At 43.5% G+C, this 16641-nt stretch overlaps 1 protein-coding gene across 3 annotated transcripts in view; it reads right to left on the bottom strand.

The window, feature by feature from the left end:
• Nucleotides 1-261: 261 nt before the first annotated feature.
• Nucleotides 262-16641, bottom strand: part of LAT2 (linker for activation of T cells family member 2) — a 51444-nt gene continuing 35064 nt past the window's right edge. For 2 of the 3 annotated variants that reach the window (XM_029613371.1, XM_029613372.1), the window contains exons 9-13: nucleotides 14490-14545; nucleotides 8157-8219; nucleotides 6781-6852; nucleotides 5486-5561; nucleotides 262-1738 (exon numbers count right to left, since the gene is read on the bottom strand). In XM_029613371.1, the coding sequence (XP_029469231.1) occupies nucleotides 5512-5561; nucleotides 6781-6852; nucleotides 8157-8219; nucleotides 14490-14545 (241 nt within the window). In that variant the 3' untranslated portion in view covers nucleotides 262-1738; nucleotides 5486-5511. The remainder of the gene's footprint in view (nucleotides 1739-5485; nucleotides 5562-6780; nucleotides 6853-8156; nucleotides 8220-14489; nucleotides 14546-16641) is intronic. The other variant, XM_029613373.1, reaches the window with a different exon arrangement.

Raw genomic sequence — 16641 nt, 5'->3', positions numbered from 1 at the left:
ACAGGAGGGCCATCTAATAGGTTGAGATGAGGTTTTGGTGGTGGTTTAGGGTCCATTTCTACTATGTTCTCTCACCCTAGCTTGATGGACTCTATAACAGGGTACTATCAAGCTAGGGTGAGATAACATAATGCAGGGTTTCATCTTTTTGAGACTTTCTTCACTTCAAATGATGTCAAATCTTCACCAAGGTGTACGGTGCTGTTCGTACTTCTCACTCTACATGTGAAACTGGCCCCTAAACCATCACTAACTCCTCACTTTGACCTAGTAGATGGCCCTCCTATAGAGATTTAAATAGGTGCACACAGTGAGGCCCTCCCCAGAGGCGCTCTCTCCCTACTCCTTTCTCCCTCCCCAAGCCCAGAAATGGCCAAAATGCAATGCCAAAAATTTATTGTGAATTGCAGTATGGCCATGTAAGGCATATTGCACAGCCTAACACCAGGGGAAAAAGTGTAGTTATTTCCGGTGTTAAAACACATGCTATTGCACGGTGCGATATTGTCCCTAATTTAACTAAATCCTGCCCCCTCAAAAATTTGCATGTGTACCATGCGTTACCATACTTTTTGCATGCGTTATGGGGTTAGTGAGTGAGTAAATAAATAAAGAGAAATTTGTATTTTCCTCTGCTCCGAAAACTTGGTTCATTGCTAAATAAATCTTTTTTCACTCCTGGTTTAAGGTAACAGGCTCAATCCCTGAGGGTGGTACTGTACTACAGCCATTACATAGAAATGTATCACAAATTAAATCCAGTTCTAGTAAAAAAAAAATATGATTTATAAAGTAATTTGTCTTGAGAGGCGAGCTTCTCTATACCTGACTCATAATCGGGTCAGGTGCCTAGAGAAAGTACATTGTGGTCTTTGGCGCTGTCTGTTTCCTGTTCGGTGCGGCGGGGGGGGGGGAAATAGGTAAAGCAGTGGTGGCGAGTTTTACTGATGGCAGTGTTGAAAGGCTCATGATTCTTGTCAGTAAATTTTATTGGTGAATTAATTTTATTTTTTTTAATCTGTTTTGCCTTCAAGCAAGGGGGAGGGAGAGAGAGAACAGAGCATGTTCTGTTTGCCACCAACTGTTAATAAATCTTAAGAAAATTACTATTTACCAGTCCTCCCCTTTTTATATGATTGTTAAAAGGATGGCTTCAGTTGGAGTGAGAGGCTGCACCAATGTGGGGAGAGCTTTACTTTGCCCCAGCGTTGATAGAAAATGCAGAGGAGGTAACCCCATGCTTCTGTGGCACAAGGCTGCCATTTTTGGATGCTGCAGGCCAGGCCAGGCAGCCCTGATTTCAGAGGTTCCCTTTCTTGTTGGGTAGGAGAAAGGGACTGCAACACATCAAGATGAAGGAAAGTCCCACCCATGCCTTTGAGATGGGACCGCAGTGGGCAGGGCAGAACCTTCACCTACCTCGGGCCAGACTTCACTGCTTATATTAAATTACTTTTGTGTCATTTTTCTTCTCCCATGTGTAAACCATTTCATTCCAGGTCAGGTCTCCTTCCCCTTTTTTATTTGTCTGTATCCTTGATTTCAGCTTTTGTTTTGTCAACGACAAGATCCTTAGCTGCTCCTGATTTTGTGTTTGCTGCAGTGGTTCCTAAGATCCTTTTTTTTTTTCCTTTTTCCATTGAAGAAATATAATAGTTTAGTATGAGTTTTCCAGTCTTCAGCGGGGAATAGTATGGCTTGTAATAGTATCTTCTCAAGGAGGCTTACTTTGGAATTCCTAAAATGAAAAGTAAATGGTCAGCAGTTTTGCTCATTTTTCTAGTCTCTGATTTGTTCTTTAATACACCTGCTTTTTCACCCAGCATCCTTCAACCCCACCGCTTCTGGGGCGCCTTCTCGTCACCTCCTTGAACGTGTCCTCCTCCCCCACCTTTTCTCAATAGATGTGTAACTGAGTTTAGGGCATGTGTGTTGAATGCGCAGGAAGGTCCAGAATTTCTGGTCAGCCGTCCATAAATGACGTTCTGGCAGAGGCTGCCATTCTCTTACTGAACACTGTCACATGACTGGGGCAGGTCATGTGATTTGTGTTCCATACTCTATGGCCGAAGGGCGAGGGTTTAAAATTGATGTTCAAGTATTGTGCTGTTTTTGTATGCGTCACAAGAGGCCTCTAACAACCTCATGAAATGTGTAAGCCCTTAAGCAGTGTTTAAAAAAGCACAGAAAAATAAATAGAACCTACAGATATGTAAAATAAAGAACTGGGTATGTAGCAACACCCAGAAAGAAGGTCAAGTTATACAGTTGTAACTGTTGAGGAGCATTTGTAAAGAAGGCAGAAAAGCCAAACATGTCCTATCAGATGTGAGAGGTACAAGTGAAGTTGGGGGTCAGCACATACTGTGATCTCGTGAGTCCTGGAGACTGGCATCAAGGGGGAGCATTGCCAGCAAACTTAAAACATGAAAGACAATGCACGGAAGCTGTTAAAGCCAAAAATAAATCCTTGTGCATATCGACAAAGCTGGCACCACAGCGCTAAAGGGGCTGGTGTGGGTAACAGGTTAGAAAATCTGGGAAGGGCATGTACTTGGCACAGCTGTGGATGGTGATGGTGGTGGGACAAGGATAGAGAGGTGAGGGGGAATAGGGCAGAGAGCACAGGTGTGTTATTTATTTAGATATTTTATATAGCGTCGCCTGTAATAATCAACGATTTACCTAAGTAACATTTGTAATTCTTAATCAACAAATCTTGACAGTTTACATAGTATTTGTGAGCAGAGTTTAACATATCTTAAATGAAATGAGATGTTCCAATACACATTAAATTGCTTACTAAAGATCTAAGACTTAAGGCAAGTAATACAGGAAAATAATATAACAAATATCACATAATAGTCTGTATTTTGTTTTAAGATTGTGTTCTCTCATTCTTCCTCATGCTTCAATTTATATCTCTCATCTATCTTATTATTGTAGTTCTTTACATTCTGATGATATTAGGCTATATGCATTTTTTAATAGCCATGTTTTTAGCTCACATTTAAATCTCTTCCTATATGGTATCATCTGTAACATCTTGGGTAGAGCATTCTAAAGCTTTGGACCTGCTATGGAAAACACACAATCTCTTACTTGAGTCAGATGTGTGCGCTGTATAGTGGGAACAGTCAATAGTCCTTTATTTTGAGATCTTAAGTGTTTGCTGAGGTGTGTATGGTTGTAATGTCCTGCTGATTATACCAGTGTTATTGGAATGAATGATTTTAAATATTAACATTAATACTTTGTAATAGATTCGTGATTGTATAGGCAGCCAGTGCAGTGAGATCAGTGATGGTGTAATGTGATCTAATTTCCTGCTTCCTAATAAACGTCTAGCTGAGGCATTTTTCAATAGTTGTAATGGTTTCAAGAGACATGCGGGAGGACAGAGTAATAGAGAGTTACAGTAGTCTATATTTGAGTAAATAAGAGTTTGCAATACACTATAGAAGTATTTGAAAGTTTTAATAAAGGTTTCAACAGATATAATATGTAACTTGGCATAGCCTATATTCATTAGTTTATTGATGTGCTTTTTCATTGTCAGTTATCCAGATGGATGAGAACCTAACATCCATACTTGGTTTGGTGAGAGTAATTGGAAACGTACCCAAGTCTAGAGCTGGAGGTTTAACTGTAGAAGGTGTTGGTTTAGACAATAGGCATTTGTGTGCTTACCTACTCAAGTGGTAGAAAACCAGAGAGAAACAGGCTCAGTCTGGGTAGACTGGATGAGCCAGTTGGTCTTTATCTGCTATCGTTTACTATATTAGAAATGATGGGTGTTGATACCCGTGGTCAGTAACTGGTGTAGGAGTGGCCATGCGCTGTATTTCAAATGTGGTTGGACTAGTGCAGGGGTGGTCAACTTCAGTCATCAAATGCCACAAACAGGCCTGGTTTTCAGGCTATCCACAATGAATATGCATGAGAGAGCTTTGCATACAAGGGAGGCAGTGATTGTAATTATACATCATGCGAAATGTGCTGGCGTTGCTCTATAAGAGCCTGTGGAGGAGGGCAGAGAGTGTAGGTGTGGGTGTGTGTGCACGAGCTTACATTCGACTGTGTGTCTTTGCCTCTGCCTGCCTGTCCCTGTGTGTGGGGGCATGAAAGAGAGGGCTTCACTGATGGAGCATATTAGTGAACATTACCCAACGTTGTCTGGTCAATAACAGCCTGTGTACATCTGTCTGTGAGTGTGGGTGGGGGCCTGTGCCTGGGTGAGTGTATGTTTGTGTGCATTTGCATGTGTGCACATGCATGACAGCGCTTTGCAGACAGAGCATCTTCCACTGTTTCAGGCACCCCGCTGTGTCCACAGACATGACTGTGTGACCAACCAACCGATACAAGGACGGCCTTGGTTTGGTTTCTGTGTTCCATTTGCGCGTGCAGGAGGAAGGTGGACTCTGGGATTTTCTGTCCTTTGAATTAGGAGTAAAGTATTTGCATTGGGAGTTGTTTCACCCTTTATGGTGGCCAGCTTTCACTGTATCAGTTCAGGCAGTTTCCCTGTGTCACACATTTATTCTTTGTCCAATTGGCATTCAAGAAAGTCTCTTCACATAACAGCAGTTTTTCAGCAGCAAGGGCACGGGGGGCTACTTTCTCTTGCTTGCTGGAACTCCAGCGCAAATGAACAGCGTTTTTATTTCAGTGTGCATTTTACTACAACAGTGCTTCTCGTTGACAAGTCATGAGTCATCCGTTGCATATGGAGTGACGCGGTTTCTGCAGCCGGCTGTGGGGCTTTGGCTGAGCAATGTTGTTCCTCACTCATTTCAAGTTGCCGCGGCTTTTCCTCATTTATATTCGGCGGGATCTGCCCTTTTCAAACAGACTGTGCGCTGTTCCTTGTGCCAAGGGTTCCCCCTGAAGAAGCCTGCACGGGTGAAACGGGCTTGCAGGGGATTTTCCATCAGCCCAGTCTCTTAGTTTTGTTTAAGTTGTGTGTGTGTGCGATTGTGGCTACTCTAACCAGGGTAGAGTCAGTGAGAGTTTAACATCATCATTCCTCTCATTTTGTGACTAGTGAGGTTTTCATCAACCAATCATTATATATTTATGGTACGATGTACACGGAGGTCACAGCACATAAATATGGTGTAACTGTCTTAAAATTTACTTTGTAAAACTTATATAATTTTACAGATCCTTTTCACTACATGTTTTGATAGACATGAGCTAAGAATAGAGTAGAAGCTGATCGTTTATTTTAATGTTTATAATTTATGAATAAATTAATTTTTAATGTGAACATTGTACATTAGTGCTTTTGTCCTGTGGGATTTTTTGTTATTTCATTGAGTACGTTATACTATTATACATTGCCTTTTCCTATTTTATCTATCTATCTTTCAGCCCTCATGCCATGTGGAAGGTTCACAGGGGGACACAAGCACTCTTTATTTTATTTTTTTAAAGGCGATATTTCTATATTAGATCCTGAGAACTCGGGCTAGCCACTTACCTTTAGTGTAAAACAATCGCCGGGAGCTACGTTGTATTAACATAATCTGGATCTGCATACTCGTTTTCCAGGCTGCCTGATTTTTAAATAAAACCATGCAATAAATCAATATACATGTCTATTCATATAATGTTTGGTTTGAAAATGTCTTCAAAGCAGGTGCCCCTGTCCGCCTGCATTTTCAAAAGGAAACTCGGTAGGGAGTTTCTTTGCATCTGCGAGCCTGCAAGCACTGTAGGGAGTCTGAAAATGACCATTGTGAATGTACCTTTAAGGTATGTAAAATAAAAACCCCAGCATCTTTACAAGTCAATAATTATTACTACATATATAGGGCCTGCTGTATTGAAGGGTTTTCCCTTCCATTTGGGTCTATGAAAAAGATACTTAGTAGGTATAGCCTAGAGTGCTGCTTAACTCGCATAAGAGGTCATCCATAGCCAGTCCAATTGGATCTTGCAATAATCCTCAACATACTTGTGTTCCATGCGCAAATAATTTCAAAACTAGCAAATGCCTACTGTTTCACCCCCAAACAGAACCAGATGAACAAACTTCACGTGATTGCATTTTGATGCTTAAGTCTGTATTACATCTGTTCCAAGAAATCCACAGACGTAGATGCTTGCTACATCGTGTCAACGAGGCACTACCTCAAGTCTCCAAAAGCTAAATTTAGAAAGCAAAACAAATTCTATGTCCTCCAGGCAGTCACAAGTGTAAAAGTGTCTAACCCCAGCAACATTAATAGTGCCAAATTAGATTTAAAAAAAAAAAAAAAAAAAGCAGAAATCATGGAAATATCATGGGGGACACAATCCAACAGGGGTGTTGCAAAATCAATTGCAAAGCTCCATGTAAAACAAACAAACAAAAAAAAAAACCCAATTTAAACAGGAAAAGTTCAATAATTCCAAAACACCAAATCTTTATTGACTAACAATTCAATAGAGATTTGGCATTTTGGAATTATTGAACTTTTCCTGTTTAAATTGTTGTTTTTTTTGTTTGTTTTACATGGAGCTTTGCAATTTATTTTGCAACACCCCTGTTGGATTGTGTTCATATTAGTGAGTTTGCCCATTGTTCCACACTTCATTATGGGAATATCATGGGGGAAACATATGGGTCATGACAAAAAGAATGAGAACATTCATATAAAATTCTGGGTTCTTTGCTTTCCCCTACAACTACTGCAAACGAGCAGATCCACCTACGACTCCAGCCTGAAAAAGACAAACATTAGGTCTGTTCTGGGGCTTTTTAAAGTAGTGCATGAAGCAAAGAATAGTTACCTGCAATCTCTGATGGATTTTCCCATGTCTGAATATTTACAGCGTTCTCATATTCTCCTGAATCATCCCTAACTGGCAAAGAGGCCAAAAACAGGAGGAGAACAATTAAATGGAGAAGGGTGCAGTTGTAGCTTCAAGGTTTATTCTGTCTCTGATTATCAGACTACTAAACAAATACAACATGGTGCAGGATAATGAAATGTGGTATAAATCATGTTTCACATCAAAGGGACGCACTAAGTATTTTTCTCATCAGTGCAAAGCTGGAGAAACCTCCTAGTACCTCCCCTCTCCCCCAAATACCTTAACAGTTACAGACCATGCCCAGCCCTTCCCATAGAAGCAACTCCATTTCTTTCAGTGGTTTTTTTTTTTTTTATAATCTAACTATACAATAGTTGGCTTCTAGTAACCTTGCTATAGGTAACTCTACCAGGTTCAGAGACTGGACATAATATATATCTGTATACAAAAGGCTTGTGTCAATTGGTTGTCTGGTCAAACTGTTGTGTCTGTCTGTGGCCACCAGATGGTGCCTGGAACAGTGGATGGTGCAAGACAATATGCTCTGTTTGTAAAGCCCCGTTACATGCATGCCTGCATGCACACGTGAACCCATCCACTCACACAGGCTGAGACACACACACACACACAGGTGCACAGGCTCTTAGTGACCAGATAACCCAAGCAACGCCGGGCACTGTTCCTTAATATGCTCTGTCTGCGAAGCCCTGTCTCTCACACGCCCACATACAGGGACAGGCAGGCATAAGCACAGACAGGTGTGCAGAAGCTCACGCTAGCTCACCCACGCTTACACAAGTGTGCACGGGCTCACGTGCACAGACTGGCCTGCATACACACAAAAAACACACACCACAGAGGCAGGCACACACGCACAGGCCCCCCCATTACACACATAAAACTGGTCAGTAATCTGAGTGAAATGAACCAGTTTAAGGAGAATCTCTGAAAAGGGGGAAAGACACCCAGAATTGCAAATTATTTTTAAATCAAGAATCTACATTAACACAACTTGCTTTAAAATCTGACAGTTTCTGCTTATTAAGAGTTGTATTTTTTGCACGACTAATGCAGATTTTGACGTGCTGACCAGTGGGTATAATATAAAAGGTATCCATAAGAATCAGGGACGCATGAGAGATTAGAAGGGGCATGGAGCTTCTCTCGTGAACACGAAAATTATAGGATATCTTTTTGTAGATTAAATACATTCTTTGCATGCACCTTTAAAATTAAATTGAATGCTCAGTGAAATAACTGGAGGAACGTTCACAGGGCTGCGCTAAAGACCCCAGGGGAAGACAATACAGAAGAGAATGCAGCAATGGGAGACACCGAATCTTGGCACCTACCAAGTCTGGGCTTGATAGCGGCAGAGGTCAAGACGTTCTCATAGGAATGGGCCACGTCTTCGCCTGCAATGAAGAAGATAAGGATTCTGATTGGGGTAGAAGGGTATTACCCAGCTGTGGGTGGGTAAACTGAGGCCAGGGGGAGAGACGGTGGCTGCCTGTAAGCAGGGCTGAGATTGGGACTCAGAAGTTCTCCTGCCTCACATGCCATAACCTTTAAGAACCCATGTGCAGCGTAGTGCCAGCTATCTGGAAATGCCACGGGGGCAAGCGGCAATCCAGCAGGACTGGAGATGAGTTCCACCTTGGGCACCTTGACACTTAATGGGGGGGGGGGGGGGGGGGGGGCAGGCTGAACAGCTACATCTGTGTGTAAAACAGCAGACTAGATCATGAGATTTCATTGTTGTCAATTCCAATTGACACTTGCTGGAAACCCTGAAGATTTCAACCTGAAAACCCCAACAGTAACATAGTAACATAGCCAATGTCAGCTGCCAAAGACCAAGAATGTCCCATCCGGTCTGAGTGGGAGTCCATCACCTTGTGTAATATGGTAATAGTAATATGGTCACATGGGTTCCTCATTCAGTACTCTGCAAAATGAATGATCAAGCGTCTCTCTGCCCTTTGGTGACCTTAAAAGCAGTAGCATGGTAGGGTCTATAATTAGTCCAGACTGGGAGCAACATAGACAAAGAGAGAAGAAGGATCCCCTGCCTTTTGCTTATGCACGGCTCATTTTCAAAAGCATTTGCGCACAGAAAACTCAGCTTCATGCATGCAAATGGGCTTTGGAGAAATGTGCAGGGAGCTGAGCACGTAAAAACATGCGTATAACTCACATGGATTTTTGTTCATACAAGAACGAGTTTTCCCGGGGGGGGGGGGGGGGGGGGGGGGGGGGGGGGGGGGGGGGGCGGAGCTGAATCAGGGAAATCATTGACGTGCATACTTTTAATTTTCAGAAGTATGTACATAAGGCTGCTTTGAAAATTCGGGCCAAAGTCTGAGATTTACTTTCTACTGAAAGACGTTAACCCTATGCGGGCTGTTATAAAATTACCCTCTTACAGGTGAAATTTTCAAAGGAGTTGTGTGTATAAATGTAACATACTATTGTAGCAATTTTCAAAAGCCATTTATCTGCATTAACACCCAAATTTTAAAAGCCCTGCATGCGTAAAAATCAGTGGTTACACACGTGGCTAGGACCTGTGCGTGCTGCGTAGGGGATGTGCAGAGGGACAGCATACTTTGCATTCGTAATCCGTATTCGTCGGGGGGGGGGGGGGGCAGATGCGTTGCATTCAGCAAGGGGGGCCCCCCGATACGTCCATGCATTCATTCTTATTCGTTTCCCGGCTAAAATTAAATTAACTACAACCCCCCACCCTCCTGACCCCCCAAGAATTACCAAAACTTCCTGGTGGTCCAGCGGGGGGTCCGGGAGCCATCTCCTGCACTCACGCCGTTGGCTGCTGGTATTCAAAATGGCGCAGATAGCCTTTGACCTTACTATGTCACAGGGGCTACCAGTGCCATTGGTCGGCCCCTGTGACATTATGAGGGCAAAGGCTATTGGCGCCATTTTGAATACTGGCAGCCGACGGCCCGACTGCAGGAGGTCGCTCCCGGACCCCTGCTGGACCACCAGGGACTTTTGGCAAGTCTTGTGGGAGTCAGGAGGGTCCTCCCAAGACTTGCCAAAAGTCCCTGGTGGTCCAGCGGGGGTCTGGGAGTGATCTCCTGCACTCGGGCCGTCGGCTGCCAGTAATCAAAATGGCGCCAATAGCCTTTGCCCTTACTATGTCACAGGGGCTACTGGTGCCATTGGTCAGCCCCTGTCACATGGTAGGAGCACAAAATGGCGCCGGCCTCTGTGACATAGTAAGGTCAAAGGCTATCGGCGCCATTTTGAATACTGGCAGCCAACGGCGTGAGTGCAGGAGATCGCTGCTGGACCCCCCGCTGGACCACCAGGGAGTTTTGGTAAGTCTTGGGGCGGTCAGGAGGGTGGGGGGTTTGTTTAAATTCGGTAAAGATTTGTTGTATTCGTTGGGAATCACGATACGTTTCGCTTCCCCACGAATACAATGAATATGGCCCTATACGTTGCGGACTACCAATACGTTGGAAACGAATGCACACCCCTAGTGCTGCGCACATTTTTGAAAGGGCCTGGCCACGCATGTAACCCCTGATACACCCAGAAGTGCTGGGCCAGGACAGCACCATTAGATGCTGTCCTGGGGAAGTGCTCACCTGCAGCCAGCTGGCGCACGGAAGTTACTTCTGCTTCCAAGGAGCAATAAGTATTAAAACGTTAGGGGTAGCTAAGTAGGGGTTAGGGTCGGGGTGGAGAGGGAAAGAGCGAGAGGAAGGTTAGGTAGGGAAGTTCCCTCCCAGTCCACTCCTTAATTGGGAGCGTACTGGGAGGGAACTGGGAAAAGGCTGATCGCGTTGCCACGCATAATTGAAAAATTTCGCCCCCACGCACGCTAGAGGAGCACCCGCCCACACATGCACAGAGACTGTATTTTATAACATGTGCACGGCAACGCTCGCATGTTATAAAATTGGCACATCCATGTGTGCGCACCGGGAACCGCGAGCACAGATGTTTTAAAATCGACCCCTCAGTGCACTTAACGTGGGTAAAACTTATTGACTTAATGTTTGGGTACTTGTGCCTTGGATTGTAGTGATTTTCAAAAGCCTACTTACAGAAGTAAAGTGCAGTTCATAAGAACTTAAGGTATTTAGATTTTTATATTCCGCTTTTTGCACTTTTTTCAGCATTTCAAAGCGGATTACATTCAGGTATTTCCCTATCCCAGAGGATTTACAATCAAAGGGCCTGATGTACTAAGGCTTTTCTCCCATTCTGTGTCTATGGGAAAAATGCTTAGTAAATGAGACTCTTAAGTTTGTATCTGAGGCATTGGAGGACAAAATGATAAGATATGCCGTACTGGGTCAGACCAAGGGTCCTTCAAGCCCAGTATCCTGTTTCCAACAGAGGCCAATCCAAGGCACAAGTACCTGACAAGTACCCAAACATTAAGTTGATCCCAAGGTACTAATGCTGGTAACAAGTAGTGACTATTCCTTATTGATTAATAGCAGTTTATAGACTTCTCCTCTAGGAACTTATCCAAACCTTTTTTAATCCTAGCTACATCAACTGCCTTAACCACATCCTCTGGCAATGAATTCCAGAGCTTAATTGAGCATTGAGTGAAAAAGAATTTTCTCCAATTTGTTTTAAATGTGCTACTTGCTAACTTCATGGACTATCCCCTAGTCTTTCAGTTATCTGAAAGAGTAAATAACAGATTCACAGTTACTGTTCAAGTTCTTTCATGATTTTGTAGATCTTTATCATATCCCCCCTCAGCCATCTCTCCTTTAAGTTGAACAGCACTAACCTCTTTAGTCTTTCCTCATAGGGGAGCTGTTCCATGCCCCTTATCATTTTAGTCACCCTTCCCTGCACGTTCTCCAGTGCAACTATATATTTTTGAGATGTGGCGACCAGAATTGCACACAGTTTTCAAGGTGCGGTCTCACCATGGAGCGATACTGAGGCATTATGACATCCTCTGTTTTATTAACCATTCCCTTCCTAATAATTCCTAGGGATGTGAATCGTTTTTTGACGATTTAAAATATCGTCCGATATATTTTAAATCATCAAAAATCGTTAGAGGCGATATTTAATAGGAATTCCCCCGATTTATCGTCAAAAATCGGGGGAAGGGGGAGGGCGGGAAAACCGGCACACTAAAACAACCCTAAAACCCACCCCGACCCTTTAAAATAAATCCCCCACCCTCCCGAACCCCCCCTCAAATGCCTTAAATTACCTGGGGTCCAGTGGGGGGGGGGGGGGTGTCCCGGTGTGATCTTTTACTCTCGGGCCTCTGGTGCATTGTAGAAATGGCGCCGGCGCCATTTTGTTTTTTGTCCCCCGACGTCAGGAGCGTAGGAGATCGCTCCCGGACCCCCGGTCAGGAGGCCCCCCCAAGCTGGCCAAACATCCCTGGGGGTCCGGGAGCGATCTCCTACGCTCCTGACGTCGTTTTGCCGTACAAAATGGCGCCGGCCATACACCGTATGGCCGGCGCCATTTTGTACGGCAAAATGATTCGAGTGCAGGAGGTCGCTCCCGGACCCCCGCTGGACTTTTGGCAAGTCTTGTGGGGGTCAGGAGGCCCCCCAAGCTGGCCAAAAGTCCCTGGAGGTCCAGCGGGGGTCCGGGAGCGATCTCCTACGCTCCTGACGTCGGGGGACAAAAAACAAAATGGCGCCGGCGCTACCTTTGCCCTGTGACAGGGCAAAGGTAGCGCCGGCGCCATTTCTACAACGCACCGGAGGCCCGAGAGTAAAAGATCACACCGGGACCCCCCCCCCACTGGACCCCAGGTAATTTAAAGCATTTGAGGGGGGGTTCGGGAGGGTGGGGGATTTATTTTAAAGGGTCAAGGTGGGTTTTAGGGATGTTTTAGTGTGCCAGCGCCATTTCTACAACGCACCGGAGGCCCGAGAGTAAAAGATCACACCGGGACCCCCCCTCTGGACCCCAGGTAATTTAAGGCATTTTGGGGGGGTGGGGGAGGGTTTTAGGGATGTTTTAGTGTGCCGGTTTTCCCGCCCTCCCCCGATTTACGATTTTCACGATATTTACAAAAACAAAACCGCGACGATCCAATTCCCTCCCCCCCCCAGCCGAAATCGATCGTTAAGACGATCGATCACACGATTCACATCTCTAATAATTCCTAACATTCTGTTTGCTTTGCTGATCGCCTCAGCACACTGAGCTGACGATTTCAATGTATTATCACTATGATGCCTAGATCTCTTTCCTGGGTGGTAGCTCCTAAGATAGAACCCAACATTGTGTAACTACAGCAAGGGTTATTTTTCCCTGTATGCATCACCTTGCACTTGTCTACATTAAATTTCATCTGCCATTTGGATGCCCAATGTTCCAGTCTCACAAGATCCTCCTGCAATTTATCATAATCTGCTTGTGATTTAACTACTCGGAATAATTTTGTATCATCTGCAAATTTGATCTGTTCACTCACTGTACCCCCTTTCCAGATCATGTTGCTTTCCTTTCCCCATATATTATCAATGATATTTTATACCTGTTCCATGTAAACCTTTAAAATTATTTTATACCTGTTCTATGTAAACCAATATGATGTGCAAACGAATGCCGGAATAAAAAAAGTTTCAAATAAATAAAATAAATAAATCATTTATAAATATATTATAAAACAGTGGTCCATTTACAGATCCCTGAAGCACGTGCAAAACCCCGTTTTAAGTGGGTACATTCTTTTGAAAATCAAACCCTTAGTGTATTTGTGGGGTTAAGAGGGAGAGCGTGTAGTTTCTGCCTCTGGTCATTTCTACAGAGTGATGTGGACGAGCAGTTGAAGTGTACATAAGCAAACATGGCCACTATCCAAAGGGTTTCCTTACAAACTACCGCATCAACAAAGGCTCATGATGCAAGGCAGAGTTTATGCAGAGAGCCAGAGCCTGCAAGTAACCTCTCCATGCAACAGCTGAACAACTGACGTGAGGGCTTCAGGAGAAAACGTGCGAGAACAAACGCACCAGGAAAGGTTGCTACGTGATGATGGTTTTGAAAAGTGCTTTATTTCAGCCTCGGTGTAGTTTTTGACCAACTTTTTCTTAACCCTCTGTTAGCCACCATTGGAAGTCGGAATGAATTTCAATGCAGATTTTTTAAAAAAGTGTTGGTTTGTTTTGCTCGTCTGTTCCGCCCTTCCCCTGCTTCATGACGACTTCCAGGTAAGTCAGGCCCCTTGCCCACAGACCAGATGTCTCTACAACAACCTAAGCAGGCTGCTGGTGGTCTTAGATTCTTACAGGGGTTTTTCTCTCAGCAAGTTTGTTTCTCTTAAGGAGGGAAACCTTTTGGTTGTGGGTTTTTTGGTTTTTGTTTTTTTTTCCATTTTAGCACATAGCACATTTGCTATGAGGTAAAACAGAAAACCTTAATGAAACAAAATGTGGGGGTTTTTTTCTGTTTCATTTTGAAAAGGACACGAAACTAAACAGATGTTGATGTTGTTTCAAACAACAGCACCCCCATCCTTAATTACCGTAGCCTTGGTCTCAATGCATGAACCTTGCAATAGCATCATAAACAGCCCCATGCACAATCTGACAGGTGCCAGCATCTGGTAGGCAGTTGTCACTCCAGAACCATCTATTTTCCCGGTAGTAACCCACAGGGTACTCCAGAGGTGCCCAACAGAAGGCTTGTCTTCCATCTTGTTAACATACCTGTTGGTGGTCTTAGGAATTGCCGGCAGTTGTAGTAATCCATAGATATGGGATCACTGCAAGACAGTAATAATACATCACCCATTGCTTTATGGCATAAGAACAGAAGAAAATGCCATACTGGGTCAGACCAAGGGTCCATCAAGCCCAGCATCCTGTTTCCAACAGTGGCCAATCCAGGCTACAAGTATCTAGCAAGTACCCAAACACTTTTTAAACCCAGCTACACTAACTGCACTAACCACATCCTCTGGCAACAAATGCCAGAGCTTAATTGTGCATTGAGTGAAAAAGAACTTTCTCCGATTAGTTTTAAATGTGCCACATGCTAACTTCATGGAGTGCCCCCTAGTCTTTCTATTATCTGAAAGAGTAAATAACCGATTCACATCTACCTGTTCTAGACCTCTCATGATTTTAAACACCTCTATCAACTCCCCCCTCAGCCGTCTCTTCTCCAGGCTGAAAAGTCCTAACCACTTTAGTCTTTCCTCATAGGGGAGCTGTTCCATCCCCTTTATAATTTTGGTTGCCCTTCTCTGTACCTTCTCCATCACAACTATATCTTTTTTGAGATGCAGTGACCAGAATTGTACACAGTATTCAAGGTGCGGTCTCACTATGGAGCGATACAGAGGCATTATGACATTTTCCGTTTTATTCACCATTCCCTTCCTAATAATTCCTAACATTCTGTTTGCTTTTTTGACTGCCGCAGCACACTGAACCGACAATTTCAAAGTGTTATCCACTATGACGCCTAGATCTCTTTCTTGGGTTGTAGCACCTAATATGGAACCCAACATTGTGTAATTATAGCATGGGTTATTTTTCCCTATATGCATCACCTTGCACTTATCCACATTAAATTTCATCTACCATTTGGATGCCCAATTTTCCAGTCTCACAAGGTCTTCCTGCAATTTATCACAATCTGCTTGTGATTTAACTACTCTCAACAATTTTGTGTCATCTGCAAATTTGATTACCTCACTCGTATTTCTTTCCAGATCATTTATAAATATATTGAAAAGTAAGGGTCCCAATACAGATCCCTGAGGCACTCCACTGTCCACTCCCTTCCACTGAGAAAATTGTCCATTTAATCCTACTCTCTGTTTCCTGTCTTTTAGCCAGTTTGCAATCCACGAAAGGACATCACCACCTATCCCATAACATTTTACTTTTCCTAGAAGCCTCTCATGAGGAACTTTGTCAAACGCCTTCTGAAAATCCAAGTATACTACATCTACAGGTTCACCTTTATCCACATGTTTATTAACTCCTTCAAAAAAGTGAAGCAGATTTGTGAGGCAAGACTTGCCCTGGGTAAAGCCATGCTGACTTTGTTCCATTAAACCATGTCTTTCTATATGTTCTGTGATTTTGATGTTTAGAACACTTTCCACTATTTTTGCTGGCACTGAAGTCAGGCTAACCGGTCTGTAGTTTCTCGGATCGCCCCTGGAGCCCTTTTTAAATATTGGGGTTACATTTGCTATCCTCCAGTCTTCAGGTACAATGAAGGATTTTAATGATAGGTTACAAATAGGTCTGAAATTTCATTTTTTTAGTTCCTTCAGAACTCTGGGGTGTATACCATCCGGTCCAGTTGATTTACTACTCTTCAGTTTGTCAATCAGGTCTACCACATCGTCTAGGTTCACCGTGATTTGATTCAGTCCATCTGAATCATTACCCATGAAAACCTTCTTCATTACGGGTACCTCCCCAACATCCTCTTCAGTAAACACCGAAGCAAAGAAATCATTTAATCTTTCTGCGATGGCCTTATCTTCTCTAAGTGCCCCTTTAACCCCTCGATCATCTAACGGTCCAACTGACTCCCTCACAGGCTTTCTGCTTCGGATATATTTTAAAAAGTTTTTACTGTGAGTTTTTGCTTCTACAGCCAACTTCTTTTCAAATTCTCTCTTAGCCTGTCCTATCAATGTCTTACATTTAGCTTGCCAACGTTTATGCTTTATCCTATTTTCTTCTGTTGGATCCTTCTTCCAATTTTTGAATGAAGATCTTTTGGCTAAAATAGCTTCTTTCACCTCCCCTTTTAACCATGCCGGTAATCGTTTTGCCTTCTTTCCACCTTTCTTAATGTGTGGAATACATCTAGACTGTGCTTCTAGAATGGTAT

The sequence above is a fragment of the Rhinatrema bivittatum genome, chromosome 8 (genome assembly GCF_901001135.1).
Source record: "Rhinatrema bivittatum chromosome 8, aRhiBiv1.1, whole genome shotgun sequence".
In the NCBI taxonomy this organism is placed as follows: domain Eukaryota; kingdom Metazoa; phylum Chordata; class Amphibia; order Gymnophiona; family Rhinatrematidae; genus Rhinatrema; species Rhinatrema bivittatum.
The sequence above is the reverse complement of the archived record's forward strand: the minus strand, read 5'-3'. Positions and strand labels throughout refer to the sequence as shown.